Below are 18840 nucleotides of genomic sequence, written 5' to 3'. Positions count from 1 at the left end.
GCAGTACGATTGGCTGGTTGATCATGGCTGTTATATGATGCTAAATGTAGGCAGTGAATAAGCTATAGTGTTTTTTTTTTAATATTGTGGTGTTTTAAATAACTCAAACTAAACACAAGGAGATGATGGACGGAGCGCTGAAACTTTTCAGACACTCACCCCCAGTCACAGATCTGGGTTGAATCCATCATCTTTCTTTAGCTCACTTCGCCACCTCAGTTCAGACCCAGCCATATGCAAATCAGTCTTGACCCTGTGCCTCATGGGAAACGTCCAGACCGAACTGCCAAGCCGGGTCTTCCCTGAACCGGAAACAAGCATCCTAGGACCGGTTTCGGGGTAACAACCCTCCTCAGCCAATCCAGCTTGAATCCAGCGTCAAAGTGAGCAAGGGACCCACGTCTGGGCATAACCTGCCAACTTAGGGCGAACAAAGCAAACACAAGGAGATGATGGGCGGAGCGCTGACATTTTTCAGACACTCACCACCAGTCACAGATAACTCGAAACAATAAAATATATCCATCTATCTGCTGGGGAACAAGCCACAGAAAGGAAAAGAAGAGCACTTGCCAAGAAACTAAAACAATGGGTTGCTAGTGCAGGGAAATCTATCAGCTTTGCAAGAATGTTGAAACAAGGATCAAAATGTCCATGGCTGCCGCTCAAGGGCCTTTCAAACTTACAGTATTGTTTTCTGTATTGAGAAATAGATTAAAGTGGGCTTTTCAGTCACATTAGTGAGTAGATGTAATCTTTCGTAGTTTTTTATAACAAATAAATTCTTGCCACCTAAAGGAATGTTCGTGATTAAATTAAATCCTTTTAACAAAAAGAAAATGTTACCTAATGAAGTGTGCTGCTTTCTAATGTTATTTTACATAAGAGATACCATGATGGAGAGGTAGGTGGCCTGACCAAGAGCCCTTTGGTGTTCACTAGGAAACGGTGATTATAATTTCTATAACGCACTTACCCACAAAGTTTGTTGATGACTGGCCGAAAATGAATGCAAACTGACTCAGGAGTCAACATAGAAATGCAGCTTTATTGCTGGCTGCCAAGAACATACATACTCATCAGGGGAAATGGGAACAAGGGCAGTGTCTGTGAGGGTTAGAGACTGGCAATGCTTGGCAAGAACCATGGGAAGCACCAGGAAGCAAGTCGTCAAGTTCCTTTACACAATGAAACAAGTTACTTACCTTCGGTAAACCTCTTTCTAGTGGATACTTTAACAGCAGATTCCTAATCTTAGAATATACTCCAAGTCCCAGACTTTATCTGGAGAATTGGTACATGTGATTTCAAATGCCAATAAACGGCTCCATACTACCCCGAAAGTGATATGTTGGAGCACCACTCCTGAGAGCTGATATCAGTTCCTTTCTTTCTGTGCCAACTGATTGGGATCAGGTGCTCCACTTCCAACTTTTTCTAATGATTCCAGAACTTGTACATCGTGTGCAGGGAAACCTTGTCCACACCAAAAAAGACAGGATTGAAGCTGTGCATGACTGAAACAGAAGTCAATCCGGAACATGGCTTTGGTGCCAGTGTTCCAGATCTAAATCTAAGTTGTGTGAGAAATATGCCTAAACACAGCCAAAGATGATTCAAGAGCAAGAAGTAAGGTTCTACATCGCCAGACAAAAGAAGTTGTTGCAGTCTTCACATGGATCCTGTTCCAAGTCCTGCGACAGTTACACTTCCCGTCCGAAATCTTCAGGTAAGTCTAAGTACCACCATAAGAAAGCGAAGTAAGATTTGACACTAGCCCTCCTCTCTGACTCCAAAGAGAAGGTGGAGGACATCAACATGCCAGCCACACTCCATTCGAGGTCTCCCGATTCTGCTGGTAGGGGTATAATAGAAGACCAGTAATCTGCATTTAGAAGCATCCTTCAGACTGATATTTTGACAGTGGTTGAGATGAATATCACACCTCTCTCAATAGAGGAGGTAAGGTAGAGCAAGCAATGTGTCAAGCACAGTGTCACTGGTGAGGAACAAAGGCTGGTGTGGGATCTTAGCATGGGGGTACAGTCATTCAGCACTGAGTAAAGTGGAAAGGCATGGAAATTCTGTTGTCTAGCTCACTTATCACTTAAAGCTGTTGGTTATTTACTGGGAGGAGGGGTATACATTTCCAGTGAGTTCAAGACTATTCATATTTATTCACCATAATTACACTGAAATACCTTCCGCATACATTTTTTTATCAATTATCAGAGGTGCTCAGTAGGCAAAATTAGGCTAATCAGCAATTAGAAACTATTCTCAATCAAGTGCCTGTACCAGGATCTTTGAATAACCCTTACCTCTCGTTGAGTAACCGTTTCCATGATGGTACCAAATGCTGGTATTGTGGCTATTCTTACCGAGCTAGTAGAAGATAAATGAAAGGTAACATTAAGCAAATGAAAATGCAACCAACATGAAAGCAGATATTTTAAATTATTATATATAATTTCAACTATATGAATTTGATACATTATTTAATAGTAAATGAAGAGAAAAAAATAACCCGAAGACCGGTTAAAGTCACAGTCGGAGAAACTCACAATTCAGGATCACTGGACAAGGTAACAAGGGCCGGTGCAACACGCTTGTCAATTAATGCTTCACGTATGCCTCGAAGGGTCAGCTGTAATCAGTCAACATGCAATAAAAAATGGTTTGGTAAAAAATGATTGATACCTGGTTTTCTGTGACTGAGGATGGGCAGACGACGTTCACTGGCTTTGCAAGATGTATACAATCACACACAATACGGCATAATGAATTGCTTAGGCTCTTTTGTCCACGTTCAAGCACTTGTAGCTAATCATCAGCTTTTTAAGTTAGCTGCACAACTCCTTGACTTGTGAGAAATACATCAGCTTGTGAGAAATACTTCAACAGTCAATCCACAGCCAGCAATATTTGTTCATCTGGTTGGATAATTCTTGATCAGAATTTCCCCAAGTGAGATTCATGTTTAGGTACCTTACAAAAAATAATCTGACATTTCCGTCAGATAATGTGGAATTTTTTTTTTTAAGCATATTGGCCTCTGCATGTGCACTAGAATGATTACTCCCATCTAGTGCAAAATCAAATAAAAATATGATGCGGAAGGAAACTGAGGGGTATTTCTCACTAGACATGGGGATGTCAGATGTAAAAGGCAGAGGCAAAACTTACATTTCAGGGTCACTGGAGAGAGTTATGAGAGCAGGAACAACCCTCTGGGCTACCAGGGTTTCATTCACCCCCTTCACCAACAGCTGATAGAGTTGGTTGGAGCAGGCAAGAGTAGCATCGCCGAGTGGTGCACGTAAAAGTATGCGCACAGTGTTGTGGCAAGTAGAGCAGCACAACGAAGATAGAGAGCGAGGGCAGAGGAGCATCAAAAGGGGAAAAAAACACAAAAGCAAACCACCATTAGAAGCTACAGTAAGCAAATACATATCTGCTAATGCTCTAAACAGGTGTAGCAAAGTGTGAAAAAGCTCAGCAGTGTTCACATGGCACTTTTTAAGCAAACAGTACCCAGCAAACTACATTCCTCAAATCAAGTAGAAATTAAACTTCGAAACTATAAACCCTGTGCTTTAAAACTACCACTGAACATTAGTGGGCTGTAGTAAGACCAAAAGAGCTTAGCGGTTCAAGCAATCGCATCTTGATGACAAAAGTCAGAATCATGGGTCTTCTGAAAGGTGGAGTTAAGCAAGTGTTCACCACTATTCAGAGAATGGAAAAGTGAAAATTAGGGATTAAAAGGTGTATCAAATTACACAGGCGCTTTTTTTTTCAGAAAAAGGCGCAGTTTGATAAGAAATTGATTTGTACTTTCAGTAAAATATTGTTACCTCTTGACAGATCTCAACAGAAAACACTGTTGAAATTCTGAGGTACAAGCATTCTCAGCTCATAAGATGCAAGGAGGGTTGTTCGGGAATCTTGCTAAATACAGTAGACAAAAGAACCCAACCATTCCCAAGATTCAACATTTGTTGGCCTATGCAACTAATAATGAAGCAAGCAATAATGAAACAATCCATTTTAAAATAACATGGGTCTAATTTCAAGGTGAGTAAAGGGATGTACACAAAATACAAAAGTAAACATACAAAAAATATTACAAAACAGGATCAGCTGCCAACAAAAGTTAAAAAGTGTACAAACACAAATGAACACATTCAATGTATGCAATATGCCTCCATAAAACGATTCACCTTAAACCATTAAAAAGTAAAAACGAATAAGCATGCATTGCTCACAATATACATTCCAACAAAGCTTGGGGGCAGTAATTCATCCCAAACGTTTAGGGCTACAGCAAAAATGACACTAAGCTCTTAACTGATTATGGGCGCTTCTTGTGGGATAAGGTCTCCCTATTCACCAAGAGGGACCTCCTCAAATCAAAAAACGTTTAAAAAAGAGAAACTTCAGATATGCGGTGGTTGGGGGCCTGTAACACAGAACAATTTGAAGTCTGCAGATTTTTTAACACTTCTATTATCATGACAATGTTAAGTAGCAACCTTGCTAACAACGTATTGTTGCAAATACCCTAAATCGCACCAGGTGCAGACAACTAGAAACAAACGGTGCACCCTTCACAGGTTTATCTTAGGTTTGTTCCAGAGTTGGAGTTTAATCATCCTTAATACAAACACTATGAACTGAATTGTACCGTGCTGCATAAATACCCTCATACACTCACAAATCACACCATCCTAGAACATGCTGTTAATTATTTGCAACATGCACCAATGGAACGGGCAGAGAGATGCTTACAGGTAGGCTACTCTAAAGTTACAATGCAAAACACCATAAATGTGCTGTCATTTCCTAGTAAGAAAATGTTACATGGCTATCATGAGAACACACTGGTTGGAGAATGGGAGATCTCTCATGGTAGTGTCATGTCCCTAATCAGGCAGGCAGACGTCTAAGAATTAGGCACATTAGTGCCACTCTGTAACCTAGAAAAACAAAAACAGAGTGACTTCTGCAAAGTGAAACGAGATGAACCACGCGACATAGTCGGGTAGACTCTCTAACCTCTGGATTCCTCTAAAAGTAACTCAATGCAAGGCTGCTCCTGGGGTTTTAAAACTCTTTTAGGCGCTCTGGTAAAACCACTTGTCAGTGAAATTTAGAACATAATTGTTTTAAAAAATAACTAAAATGACTCACTGTATTGAGCAAAGAATTAAACAATGTTAAAAGACAACACTATTCCGGGCTTCGTTATAAATGACCTGATGCTCCAGGGACTGTAGGGATGGAGAGGAACATCTCATCTGCAATGTCATGAGGATCCCTAATGAAGTTGATATGGAAGAGTCAACGTTGATAGCACCGTCCCAGAGATGTGTTCCTCCATGTCATGGAGAATTTGTGCAGCCTGGCAGTTGCCAGTTCCCATCCTTACTTGTCTACAGGAAAAAGTACTTTTTATCCAGAGAAGTGTGGTCAACATGATTTACATGTCAGGAGTGTGTCAATAAATCCTTTTTAGAGCTTGTATCTCTTAAGGGAGAAGGCAAGAACGTGGTCTAGGGCTCTTTGCAAACTTGTATAGATCTTTCCAATTAATCTTGGCACCCAGGAGAGAAGATACCTTTAGCTATTCCCATTTGATGCCATCAACCTCGGAAAACCTTTTTCCCCCCAGCAATGACTCCCCAATGCAGTCAGGAGTTGCCTCATAGCTCCAGCCATGTCTCTGTTTTTGTATGTGCCTTCACTGGAGTATAGGCACCAAATGCTGATGATAGATTTTTCTACTTTATCTGCCCCTAATCGAAGCGTGCAGAGAAGAACTGAGAGTGCATGACAGCACTATATAACAAGCCTGCATACCCTACAATATTATGTATCATCATTGTACCTTCTTGAGAAGGATGGAAGGCAGTGAGGAGTCTGGAGGGCTTGAAATATTATCAAAGGTAAGCTTTTGTATGATGGATACATCTCCTTGTAGATTCATGATTGAGTCCCAAAGAATTATCTCCCTGAGACGGTGGATTGAGTAGTGCCAGTTAACCAAGGAAGTAATGAAACACTGCCTTGGTAAAGTACCCATCCGTGCATGTCTGAACAGTGAGGCAGAAGTGAGGGTAAAAGTGTGTACAGATGTCAACCACCCAGCCTAGGTTAGCAACCAAGAAGCATCAGAAGAGAGCGGTGGACACAGCAATGACTGTAATGGAATAGGTACAAATATCCTCCAGAGGTTCTTTCTTGGTCAGTGCCTAGCAGATCTAGATGCATGAGGATCTTTCTAAAGAGAAATGGTGCACTTGGAGCCGCTTTGCATTTTTTAGCTCCAGCGATGCCCAAAAAGAGATGATCCTCCTCAATGGACCCTCGATACTATCCAGACAAGTACGACGTAGTAACACACAGCATATCAGAGGTACAGTCTATGAAGCCGCTGCTCCTCCTTGGTTGAATGTGGAAGGGTTAGAAAGATGGAAGTTTAACAGACTGTGTTATATGAAATGCAGAGACCACCATGGCTCAAAAATATAGACAGCGGGGGCAAGGCCAGCAGGCCCCCCGAAGATGATTGCTGTTTCTTGACAGTCCCCAAGTGGGCTCCCGTCTATACTCTTTTACACGGCCTCCAGTGGTCTTTGAAAGAGCAGTATTGAATACCAAAGTGTATGGAAAGCTGTGCCATAGCAACAAGCTTCCATCACTGCTTTGTGCAAGGACTTTGGAGGGTGAGGTGAGTTCTCCCCTGGGCTGACTGTGAAAAACAGGGACAGCAGAGTGCAGGATACAAGCTTAGAAAACCATGCCAGCTCCAACCGCCGCCAAGGCAAGTGAAGTGTCATGCTTTAAATATAGCACCACTTAGACTATGCTGGAGCTTGAATCAAAGTTGGAGAGGCTGGACACATGGAGAAATGAGACAGCTTCCGAATTCAGGGTGTGCCTGGAGTAATCTGAACTGAAGCTCTTTGCGAATGGATGGAAGGTGTCCTGCGTAATCTGCTGGAGGCACAGGGGAGTGATGCCACGATGACTGTTAGTAAGATCTAAAGCTGTTGGTTTCACTTGAGGGAGGGTTTAATTCCAGGATTTGAGAGGCAAGATTTAATGAATGGCCAAGCAGAAAACGTAGAGATGGTGGGAGAGGTTAGATTTCTCTTCATTATGGAACTGTGTGCCAACACTGTTGCGGAAGAGAGGTCTGTTGGAAGTCAAGAAGAAAATGACTCTCAAGGACTCAATCTCAGTGAATTATCCAATTTTTCTTAGAGTGTAAGATATTTTAGGTGGATAAATCCAGGATTTTTTAGTGGGGTTACACCATGATTCTTGGTGATTGTTTTTGAGTTGCTAAACATGACTCAGCACAACAGTGATGTACCAGAAGTGTGGGGCTGGTGTTTGGTCTGGGATTTCAGATTTGGGGTGGGGGATGATTCGCAGGTAGGAGGTGGGGTAGAGTAGGTGTGAGTAGGGCCCTGAACAGTACATAGTCCTCTTTTATCTCTTTGCTTTTCAATTTCTTCCCTATTTGCCCATAGGATGGCTGAGAAAATGGGCTATGGGCCGAAACATAGCATGTTGTTTAAATAGGAAAATCTGGAGCTGTATTTGATAATAGAACTTGTGTTTCAGTTATCTAGTGAGGAAAGATCGAAGAACAAATACTGTCTTTTTGCACTACTGACATTATGAATGATCAGATTTAAACCTAAAAAGTACAGACAGGTGTGAAGAACCAACTCAACGGGGTACAAAGAACAGATCTTAAGAGAACATACCCTGGATGAGAGAGGAGTCTGCTTAGGGATCTTCCTGAAAGCCTTAGGCACACAAATTAACCTCCTGCTCCAAGATAACATTTGGTGCTTAAAGGCTCAAGAATCGCAGACCGCAGCTTCACGTCCAGCTCCCAGACAACACATTCCATCATCAAGGGGATCTAGAAGGGACATTTTGCAGTCCCACATTTAAGGCTTCAAGCCGGAGGCCCTCTGAGGAGAAATTTCACCAAGATGCTGATAAAAAGCTGAGAATTCTCTTGGAAAGGCACAAATATAGAGCCCCAGACCACACTGATGAGGGAGAAACAGGAATGTTCGTCAGCAAGCTGGTTGGGCTCAAACATACTCCAGTAACCCCACATACATAAGTGGAGGTGCAGCTGGAGCTGCATGGTTTCACCTGCAGCACTGGGCAAAAACGTTTTCTGGACCAGTCTAATACCTGGAAGGAGTAGTCAAATGTGAAGAATCTGCTGGAAGATGTATCTACCAGGAATTCAAGTAGTATTCAAGTATGCCTTCTAGAACTGTTCCTTTCAGTCAAAAAGGCTTCCAAAAGAAAACATCTCATTAATGGGAGCACAGAGTTTCAGGGTCATCAGTCTCCAAAACTGGAGAATTTAATGGCAAATACATTTTCCTTCTGCTAACAATATGCTGCTCAACAAGCACCAGCATAAGAATTGAGTGTGTGTTGGCCTGGTGACAGAGGCATATTGTGTCCTTGAGGCGAGAGCCCTGAGATTCAGTGTAGACAAAATTTAAGATTTTGTCAGAAGTACACTCACCTCAGAAGTGTAAGACAAGTCATTTATTGTTTGGAGGCAGGGGAAACCTCTGAAAGGAAGCCAGAACCAAATATGGATCACATATGTTTTAGAAACAAAGATAAATTTGCTCTTGATAGGAGTGTCACTCTGGGATGTCAGTTACTCTCAGAGATCAATTCAACAGGTGTTCCTAAAACGCACCCATTGAAGTGCTCAGCAAAGGGAAACCTTTCACTGTACCAAATAATGGTAGTTGAAGTCTTAGTGGAAGCGAGGATGTACTGTGGCATGGGAAGTTCAACTACAAGATTCATATTAGCACGAAATACAGCACACAACATGCTTTCCACCCATCCAAGAGATCCTGCTTTCTACTGGTTGAAAAACGTTGAATTGATTGTCCAGTTTTGTCAAATCTGACTGAAGCTCCTTGAATTCTGTTAGTGCTGGTAACCTGAAGGTTTTTATCACGTTTATGAAAAGCTAATTGGCATATGCAGAAATTACTAGGTAACCAAGCAAAATGTCACAAGTTTAGTGCTTCCTGGATTAATGTTCCATAAGTACAAAGTTGAAATCAACTGTAAAAAAAGAAATATTTAAATATGCCTGTCTTCTTACCTAATTTTCGTGGTTCCTTACACATTGGCAGGAGCAAGTGTTTATTTCTACTTAATTGCATAAGTATTATTTTAGAAATTTCCAATATTTTAGCTTGCACATTAAATTTGCTTTAAAATTAATTGATCATGGTTTTCAAATTCAAAATTATAGAAAGGTCAACAGCCAGCTAAACCGAAAAATTACCAGCTTGTTCTACCTTAACCCTATGCATGAACAATGGAACAGAAAACTGTTAAAACCCAGAACAAGTCTATTTTTCATTGAAGTCTACTGAAGAATTGAAGAGGAAAACTAGAACAAAGCATAACCTGAAATATACTAAGTTGGATACCTGTATGGTTTGATAAATAGAGCCATCAGCACACTTTGTCCGTGGATGGTATACTACTTATTATGATTATTTGTTACAACCAGTGCCATACCTTTGGAACATGACAAGGTGACAAGAATAGCTGCTATGACCACCAGGTACTAGTGTTGGCGGTATACTAGGAACTGCTAACAGTCTTTAAACATAAGTATGAAGAGTTCTGGACCTTGTAACAAATTAAATTCTTTGTCAGGTTTTCAAAAAAACTTGCTGTACTTTTTACTTGTGCAAATCAAACTATATCTTTCAGAATCTCCAGCAACCGGCTGCTTTCAAAACTGTCAAACTCAGACAAGGGTAACAACAAAAGGTCAATTTCAATAAAGTATACCACTCCCATGATGGTTTAAGGTAGTGTATTAAATAACCAGAACCCGGCCAGTCACTAGGAGCATCAGCTCATAGGAGCACAAGCCCTCACCCACCCAAGGATGGCATACTTCATCACTGGGCCTTTGACCTCGTTCAAGGGGGCTCTTTGCCAGAGGAACAAGTTACTTACCTTCGGTAACAATATATCTCTAAGAAACATTAGTTATTGATTCCTTACCTTAGAATTACCCCCAGGCGTCAGACTGGATCCTGAACGTTTTTTCATCAGCAGTATCTCTGTGCGTCGGAAGGTGCCGTCGGTCGGCTCCGAGTCCGTCGTTGCCGTTGTGGTCGCCGGGATGATGTCGTGGCAGCTACTTAGACGCTCCTCCCTCGTTCGCTGACGTGAGTTCTATACACGACTTTCCGTGCAAGAAACGCAGAGCCATGCAAGACACTGACTACTGGTGCACAAAACTAGGGCCCTGAAAGGATGTCCTTAATCCTAGAAGTCAGTTCGCAGAACGGGGAGGATGGGTGGGGCGGTAAGGAATCTGTAACTAACTAATGTTTCTTACAGATATATCGTTACCGAAGGTAAGCAACTTGTTCAACTGAAAGAAACACATTAGTTATAGATTCCTTACCTTAGAATAGATACCACATTCTGAGGGAGCATTCCAGAGTCAAGATTTAGGGAGTGTAGACCAACCTTTTACGCCCATTAAACTTTTTATCTCACTTCACGATGTAAACACTGCAGTTAAGGCAAGTAAGAGTGGCAAGGCTGCCGGTCCCGATGGGGTACCAATCGATCTTTATAAGTCAAACTTGGAGTTATGGGGCTCCATTTTAACTGGGGTTTTACAAGCATGCTGCGAAAAAGGATTTATCAGCACATGGTCCGAATCAATTATAGTCCCCATTTTTAAAAAGGGTGAGCGGGAGAATCCTGCTTGCTACCGCCCAATATCTTTGTTGGACTCTCTGATGAAGGTAGCAGGCAGGATTGTTCTAGATCGGTTACAGGGATGGACTGAAGATAATGGTATTTTAAGTAATGTTCTAATGGTTTTAGAGCTGGTTTAGGAACCAACGAGCAGATTTTGAACTTAAGTATTTTAATCGGTAAATATACGCAGGCCAAAACAGGGAAATTCTATTTGGCTTTTACAGCTGCTTTCGATTGTGTAGCACATGATAAGCTGTGGTGTGTTCTTAATGAATTGAAAGTTGATCCTGTTTTAATTCAGTTTTTAAGACAGCTATATCTTGGAGCCACTGCAAAGATTCGCTATGGTATAGAGGGCAAGTGTACCGCCCCATTAGAATAGAGCGGGGCGTAAGGCAGGGTTGTGTTTTGGCACCACTCCTGTTCTCTTTATATACCAACGCCTTGGAACAGGAGTTGGTGTCACACACTAGGGATCCACCAATTGTAAACACCCGCCCGATAGTCTCTCTCTTTTACGCCGATGATGCGGTGCTCATGGCCCGCACTCAGGTGGGTGTACAAAGGGCCCTCTCCTTCTACACCACATTTATGGATATGCTTGGTTTGAAACTGAATGCAAAGAAAAGCTTTGTGATGTCATGTGGGAGAGCGAAATAGAAGCTTTCAGGCGGGCGGGAGCAAGGTGGAATCTATCACCTCATTTAGCTATCTGGGTGTCCTATTTGATAGAACCTGTTCCTGGGCTCCAGCTGTTAAGGCTTGGTCCTTACTTTTTATGAAGTCCAATGCGGCTCTAATACATTAAAAAAAATAAGTTAGGAAAAAGGACACCTGAAATCTTGCTAAGGATTTATCAAGCAAAGTGTTGCAGCATAGCTATTTATGGGGCAGGCATTTGGGGATTTCAAGATTGCACATCAATTCAACGCATGGAAAATGGTTTTTTAAGGTTTCTTTTAGCCGTCCCAAATAGTGCACCGGTTTTTAACTGTCATTCTGAGCTAGGAGTTGCATACATCTCTGATCTGATTAAGGCCCAGCCAGTACTGCTATGGCATAGAATTTGGACTACAGATAGCACGGGCCTTAATAGGGAAATAATAAGGGACGCAATGAGACTAGACAATGCCCACAAAATGTTATATTTTATGCAGGACATTGGTCATCCAGAATATTTTATCTCACCTGACAGTATGAAACTTATTAATCGGAAGGAATTAAAAAAAAGTATGCATGACTCATCTAGAAAGAAACAGGTTAACCCTAGAGTTGAACAAACCTATGGTGGTTAAACACCAACTAATTAATACTACGTGTAATATCCAACCATACTTGTTATACGTACCAGGAGGATATGATAGATACCTTTTGACGAGATTTAGGTTTGGACCTTTCATCACATGATTACTTACCCAGCCACCAACGACTGGTCAAGGGAACTCTGCCAATGTCCCTGTGACAATATCTTGTCACAAAGTATAATGCACGCGGTTCTATTCTGTAAGTTTTATACTAATGAACGGCATACATGGCTAGTACCACTTTTAAGACAGGGAGGATGGAGGCAATGTCGCCCTGCCTTTGTGTACTTACGGTTGTTGGGTAATTGTTACTGTACTGGCTCTATGGTGGGTTTTTTAAAGAGCGTATTGAGGACCAGGAAAGGGCTCAATAACTGAATCTCGAGAGACGTAATTGGGTTGGAATTAATTCGTATGAGTTAGACCGCCCAGGAAATCACAGAATGTTTACATGCATATTATGAATTTACAGGAATCTATTCACGAAAGTAGTGCACTGATGAATTATAAATGTAAAATATGACGATGTATTTTTTAATATGTTTGCTTTTATGATTTTAATGTCCAAAATCGAATAAAGCTCGTTTTTGATTTGATTTGATTTACCACATCAATACCAACTCTGCAAAAGAAGATCACACCAGAAAGTCCTGGAGAACAGAATGGCCAAAGAAGCCGTCTTTCCGGACTTGACTGTCCAGACAGTAGTGTTTCATAAACGTGTACAGTGATGCCCACGAAGCTGCCTGACTGATGTCATGTAAAGGCACTCCTCTTCCCAAGGCAGTAGTGGCTGCCGTCGCCCTAGTGGAATGAGCGCGTAGCCCCACTGGAGGCTCCTTTTTAGCCAGAGAATAACATAGCCTAATACACAGAACGACCCATCGAGAAATGGTTCGCTTGTGTACGGCCCGACCTTTCCTGGCGCCCAGGTAGCCCACAAAAAGTTGGTCATCCACCCGGAACTGTTTTGTGCGATTCAGATAGAAAGAAAGCGCACGCTTTGGGTCCAGACAGTGGAGCCTCTCTTTCTATTTGAAGGAGGCGCAAAGAAGGTGGGCAAAGTGATGGTCTGCCCGATGTGAAAGGCAGTAACAACCTTAGGAAGGAAGGACGGAAGGGTCCCGAGAACCACCTTGTCTGGATGAACAGATAGGAAAGGAGGTTTGGAGGAAAGAGCCTGGAGCTCACTAACTCTTCTGGCAGATGTGATGGCTACCAGGAATGCAGTCTTAAGTGTTAAGAGTCACAAAGGACAGTTATGAAGAGGCTCAAAGGTAGCACACATTAAATAGGTTAAAACCAGATTCAAGTCCCACTGAGGCCTAACGAAAGGAATAGGATGAAAGAGATGAATTATGCCTTTCAAGAAACGATTAACCACTGGGGACTTGAAAAGAGAAGGCTGACAGAGATGATATAAAGGTAGCTTTTGATAGTGCCCAGAGCAAGGCCCTGCTGGGCCAAAGAAAGAAGGAACAAGAGAACTTTAGAAAGAGGGGCAGAAAGGGGATCCACAGTCTTTGCTGTGCACCATAACACAAACTTGTTCCACCGGCAGGCGTACACCTTCTTAGTGGAGGGACGCCTGGCTGCTAAGATTACATCGCAAACTTCAGGAGGCAGGTCGAATGACGTCAACTGCCGCCGCTCAATCTCCACGCAAGGAGATGGAGGCTGGACAGGTTCGGGTGGAGGACCGTCCCCTGCTGCTGCGACAGAAGATCCTCCCAAAGAGGCAGTCTGATTGGAGGATCGATGGTCATGTTGAGCCGCTCGGGATAACAGACTCTTCATGCTCAATCTGGAGCCACAAGAATGACTTGGGCCCGGTCGCGACTGATCTTCTTCAGCACTCAGAAGTGGTATAGGCAGAAAGGCATACAACAGACCTCAACTCCACTCGCAACTAAAAGCGTCGCCTAGCGAGTGCCGCCTTGGAAACTCCAACGCGCAGAATTGCTGACAATGCGCGTTCTCTTCGTGGTCAATAGATCTAACCAAGGCTCTCCCTACTGTTGAAAGAGACCTTGCACCACCTCCGAGTGAAGACGCCATTCGTGATCCATCATGCATCTGCGGCTGAGTTCGTCTGCCCCGGCGTTCAGGGAACCTGCCAGGTTTTGAACCACCAGAGATATGCCCTGATGTTCCAGCCATGTCCAGAGGCAGAGGGCATCCTGACATAGGGTCCATGACCCCACCCCGCCCTGTTTGTTGCAGTACCACATGGCGGTGGTGTTGTCCGTGAACACCTAAACTACCCTTCCCCGGACAGAGGTAAGGAATGCCTTGAGTGCTAGATGAATCGCCCAAAGCTCCATAAGGTTGATGTGGAGCCCGGACTCCGTCGGAGACCAGAGGCCTCTGATCTCTGCCTCCCCCATGTGGCCGCCCCATCCCAGAAATGCGGCCGTCACCACCAAGTGCTCTGGTTGGGGAAGGGAGAGGGATCTGCCATTGACCCAATCCTGGTTCGTGAGCCACCACTGCAGCTGTTGAGCAGTGCCCTCCAAAATCTGGATGCAATCGGACAGATTCCTCTGATGCTGCACCCACTGGAACTTCCGGTCCCACTGCAGAGCCCGCATATGCCACCTGGCATGAACGACCAGCAGGAGGCCATGAGGCCCAGCAGCCTCAGGGTCATCCTGACTGAAACCCAGGACAGAGGTGGAAAGATCGGAATCATAGCCCGAATATCCCGGACTCGCTGTTCGGGAGGATAAACCCGAAACCGCGTTGTGTCCAGAACCGCTGCGATGAAGAGGAGCTTCTGAGAGGGAATCAGGTGTGACTTCAGCATATTGATGGAGAACCCCAGCGAATGCAGGAGTTCGGCCGTAGTCTGGAGGTGGGAGACAACTGCCTGCTGAGAGCCAGATTTCAACAGCCAGTCGTCGAGATAGGGGAAGACCGGAACGCCTGATCTGCGCAGATGTGCAGCAACTACCGCCATCACTTTTGTGAACACCAGAGGGGCACTGGTAAGGCCAAAGGGGAGCATGGTAAACTGAAAATGACCTACCATGAACCGCAGGTAATGCCGATGGGCCGGCAGGACAGGTTTGTAAAAATAAGCGTCCTGCAAGTCCAACGCTACCAACCAGTCTCCAGGGTCGAGGGCAGACAAGACTTGAGCGAGCGTCAACATCTTGAACTTCTCCTTCCGGAGAAAACGGTTGACGTCCCTGAGATCCAAGATAGGACGCAGGCCCTTGTCCTTCTTGGGTACCAGAAAGTAGTGGGAACAGCAACCACAACCTACTTCTGGGGCAGCAACGCACTCAATGGCTCCCTTGGCAAAGAGAGCAAAACTTCCTGTTGGAGAAGTGCCAGGTGATCCTCAGACATGCGGTGGTATTGAGGTGGCATCCCTGGAGGGGTAGCCTTGAAGGGGAGGGAGTAGCCCCTTCGGACTAATTGCAAAAGCCACCTGTCCGACGTGATGGTGTGCCAGTGGGGGAGGTGATGGCGAATCCTGCCGCCCACTGGCGTTTGATAGGCCTGAAAGGTCAGACTAGGAGGGTTTGGAGGCTGCTGCAGAGGGGGGGTTGGTGGACTGGCCTGCCCGCTGACTCCCTGAACCACGACGTTGGTTCCCACGTTCCCGGCCGCACGAAGGTTGGGTAACTTGCTGCGCCTGTGGCTATGGGCAGGACGTAGCAGGGCACCCCTTCCGTAGCCACAAAAGGGGCAAAAAGCAGACTGTGCAGGGCGGCTGGAAAGGCCCAAGGACTTGGCCGTAGCCCGTGAGTCCCTGAAATGCTCTAGGGCGTGGACTGCTTTGTCGCCAAAAAGGCGACGGCCATCAAAGGGCATGTCCATCAAGGTGTTCTGGACATCCCCTGAAAAGACAGTCCACCTCATCCAGGCGTACCGACGAAGGGCTACAGACGTGGTAATCGTCCTGCCTAGAGAGTCGGTGGTATCCAGCCCACAACGGATGGTAAACTTAGCCGGATCCCTCCCGGCGGCGACATCCTGGGAGAGCACTGTATTGGCCTCCTCTGGACACTGGGGCAGCACCTGCGCAACCGTATCACACACAGAGTGGGAGTAACAGCTCAATAGACATGCAGTGTTTACCGACTGCAGTCCCAAGCTGGCGAAAGAGAAAATGTTCTTCCCAAGATGGTCCAGCTTCTTGGATTCCCTTTCCGGTGGGGCGGTAGGGAAAGCGCTTTTGGAAGTGGAGGAAAGTGGGGTCGCCTGGAGCCGGGCGGTGGCGTCGGGCAATCATCCTATCCACGGGAGCCCAAGTGTTGGGCCTGGACCATGTGCCCAAAAGGTAGTCGGTAAGGGCCTCATTAAACGGCAGCAGGGTCTCCAAAGAGCTCGCTGCCGGCTGAAGCACCTCCATCAGGAGGTTAGTTTTGACCGCCACCATAGGAAGCTCGAGGTGGAGAGCCTCGGCTGCCCTATGCAACACCACTGCGTTCGACGCTCCTTCCTCCATAGCCACGGTAGGAGGAGACAACATGCCAAGTTCAGGAGATGTGTCAAGACCACTGGCATCCCCCAGTTCCTCTCTCCAGTCCTTCTCAGATCGCATCTGATCCGTTAAAGGGTGACCTGACCCCTCCCAGTCTCCTTCCTCATCCTCAGGTTGCCAATCTGGCCGAAAAGGGACCCCAGGAGTAAACAGGGGCACAAAAACCCCTCTTGGCGCCGGATTTGTCGGACGCCAATCTGGCACCACGTCGGGATTGAGGCCGGGGTCGACGATGCCTCTTTGACTTCTTTTTGTGCTTCGACTTACCCGACCCTGAGTGCGAAGACTTCAAGGACTTGGACGAGTGGTGATGGCTCCGCGACCGGTCCCTCGACCTCCCTCGCGACCGGGACCTCGAACAGCGCAGAGCTGACTGCCGGCGCTCAAGCAACTTTCGGGACCGCTCCTGCAAAATCTTTGGCGCCATCGACCGGCAGTCGGAGCACGACTTGGGGTTGTGGTCACTCTCCAGGCAAAAGAGACGCACGCGGTGCGGATCCGTAACCGACATCAGTCCGGGACAGGGGCCGCAGGCCTTGAAACTGGGCAACCCTCGTGCACCAGGAGTCGTAGACTTAAAAATGACGTTGACAAAAGTCAAGAAAAAGTCAGTCAAAAAGTGACTGGATGTACCGCTCTCTCTGTATTTGAGCTGGCTGGCGCAGAAAAAGAGACGTCTGCGCACGAGAGCGGAATCTAAGCAGCTACCGCAGCGTCATCCCGGCGACCACGACGCCAACAATGAACGCGGAGCCGACCGAAGCCACCTTCCGACGCGCAGCGGTACTGCCGACAAAAAAACTTTTGTGATCCAGTCTGACTCCTGGGGGTAATTCTAAGGTAAGGAATCTATAACTAACGTGTTTCTTTCAGATATCTTTTTTTTGCCAAGTGGGGTTGTAAGTGTGTAACCTAGGTATGTGAATAAATACCAGCAACTGATTTAGAAGACTGGTGTAGGAAGCTAAAATTAACTATAGGTTCCTCACCATCTTCTCTTTAGTGGATTGCGGATCTCTTGTAATATTAAAAACAGGATTGAGAATCCACAGGAAATAATATTCCTTGTGTTCTCTTTTAAATACCCACTCTTAGGTAAATGATATGGGTAAATGATACAGTAGAATTTAGTCAAATTATGGTCGAAATGTTTCATACCTCTTCTATCCCTAAGGATCTATGACTTTGCACAAACGTATGGCTTGTCAGGTTCACCCTTGGGTTTGATCCCTGTGTTGACCACAAACTACAAATAGGTAGAAACTACAAAAAATACAAAACATAGACAAACACTTAGAAAAATTAAAAAACTGTGCTAAAATAATGAGAACAAAAATGGTGCTTGGATGTCTCACCATCGTTACACGTTAGTCCACTTAAATCAGAATTCTTACTGATCATTTACTTCAATGTTCCATCCCACTGCAAATCTGGGTAAAGTCGTAAACTGCCTGACTGCAGTCCAAACATTATCATTAGTGCTAAGTTCATGGTCTTCACTACAAACAAAATCCTGAACCATACGACCCACAAACTCCCAACTTAGTCTAGAAATAATATAATAGATTTTAAAAGACAACTTCAAAACAATGTTTCAAACATTAGTGCTCTCAAGGTTTGATTATGACAAGGCATTACTCACTGGTGTTCCCATGATGCACACGTGCACTGAGAAGGAGGCCGTACATGCACCTTCCAGGCTGGTTTCTGGTACAAAAGGTTAACAGGCACATGCATCAAGCAAAATACCGGTCGCAAACGGGCAGATTCTCAGAATCTGACCCTTTGCTCCCGGTATTTTTGCATTTGGGATGCATCATCCCAAATGCAAAAATCGCTATTTAAGGAATCTCAAAATTGGGATTCCTTAAATAGCGATGGCATTTAAGGAATCCCTAATTGAGATTCCTTAAATGCAATGCATTACAGTTTAAAAAATAGCAATTTCGCTATTAGCGTGAGCAAATTACCATGAGGCTGGACCTCATGGTTATTTGCGAAAACTTAGAAAAATGCACTTATTTGCATTTTTCTAAGTTTCATGTTGCCCACACACATGCCCTTAGAGCATGTGTGTCTGCAACATTTGTGCAGAGTGAACATACATGGGTGCAATAGGGTGTCATTTTGACACCCTTGCACCATCGAAATTGCGGGAGCAATTTGCGAGTACCTACTGGTACTCGCAAATTGCTCCCGCAATCTCTAATTCATTCCTATGGGCCTGGA

General features: G+C 44.7%; 1 protein-coding gene across 7 annotated transcripts in view; it reads right to left on the bottom strand.

Moving 5' to 3' along the window:
* Positions 1-18840, bottom strand: part of RELCH (RAB11 binding and LisH domain, coiled-coil and HEAT repeat containing) — a 760620-nt gene that overhangs the window by 90509 nt on the left and 651271 nt on the right. For 4 of the 7 annotated variants that reach the window (XM_085606887.1, XM_085606890.1, XM_085606889.1 and 1 more), the window contains 2 exons: positions 3187-3269; positions 2322-2385 (listed from right to left, as the gene is read on the bottom strand). In XM_085606887.1, the coding sequence (XP_085463013.1) occupies positions 2322-2385; positions 3187-3269 (147 nt within the window). Of the gene's footprint in view, positions 1-2321; positions 2386-2564; positions 2648-3186; positions 3270-18840 lie in introns of all 7 variants that reach the window. The other 3 variants (XM_085606888.1, XM_085606891.1, XM_085606893.1) reach the window with 1 other exon arrangement.

This window comes from Triturus cristatus, chromosome 5_2 (genome assembly GCF_964204655.1).
Source record: "Triturus cristatus chromosome 5_2, aTriCri1.1, whole genome shotgun sequence".
NCBI lineage: Eukaryota > Metazoa > Chordata > Amphibia > Caudata > Salamandridae > Triturus > Triturus cristatus.
This window is presented reverse-complemented; position numbering and strand designations above follow the sequence as displayed.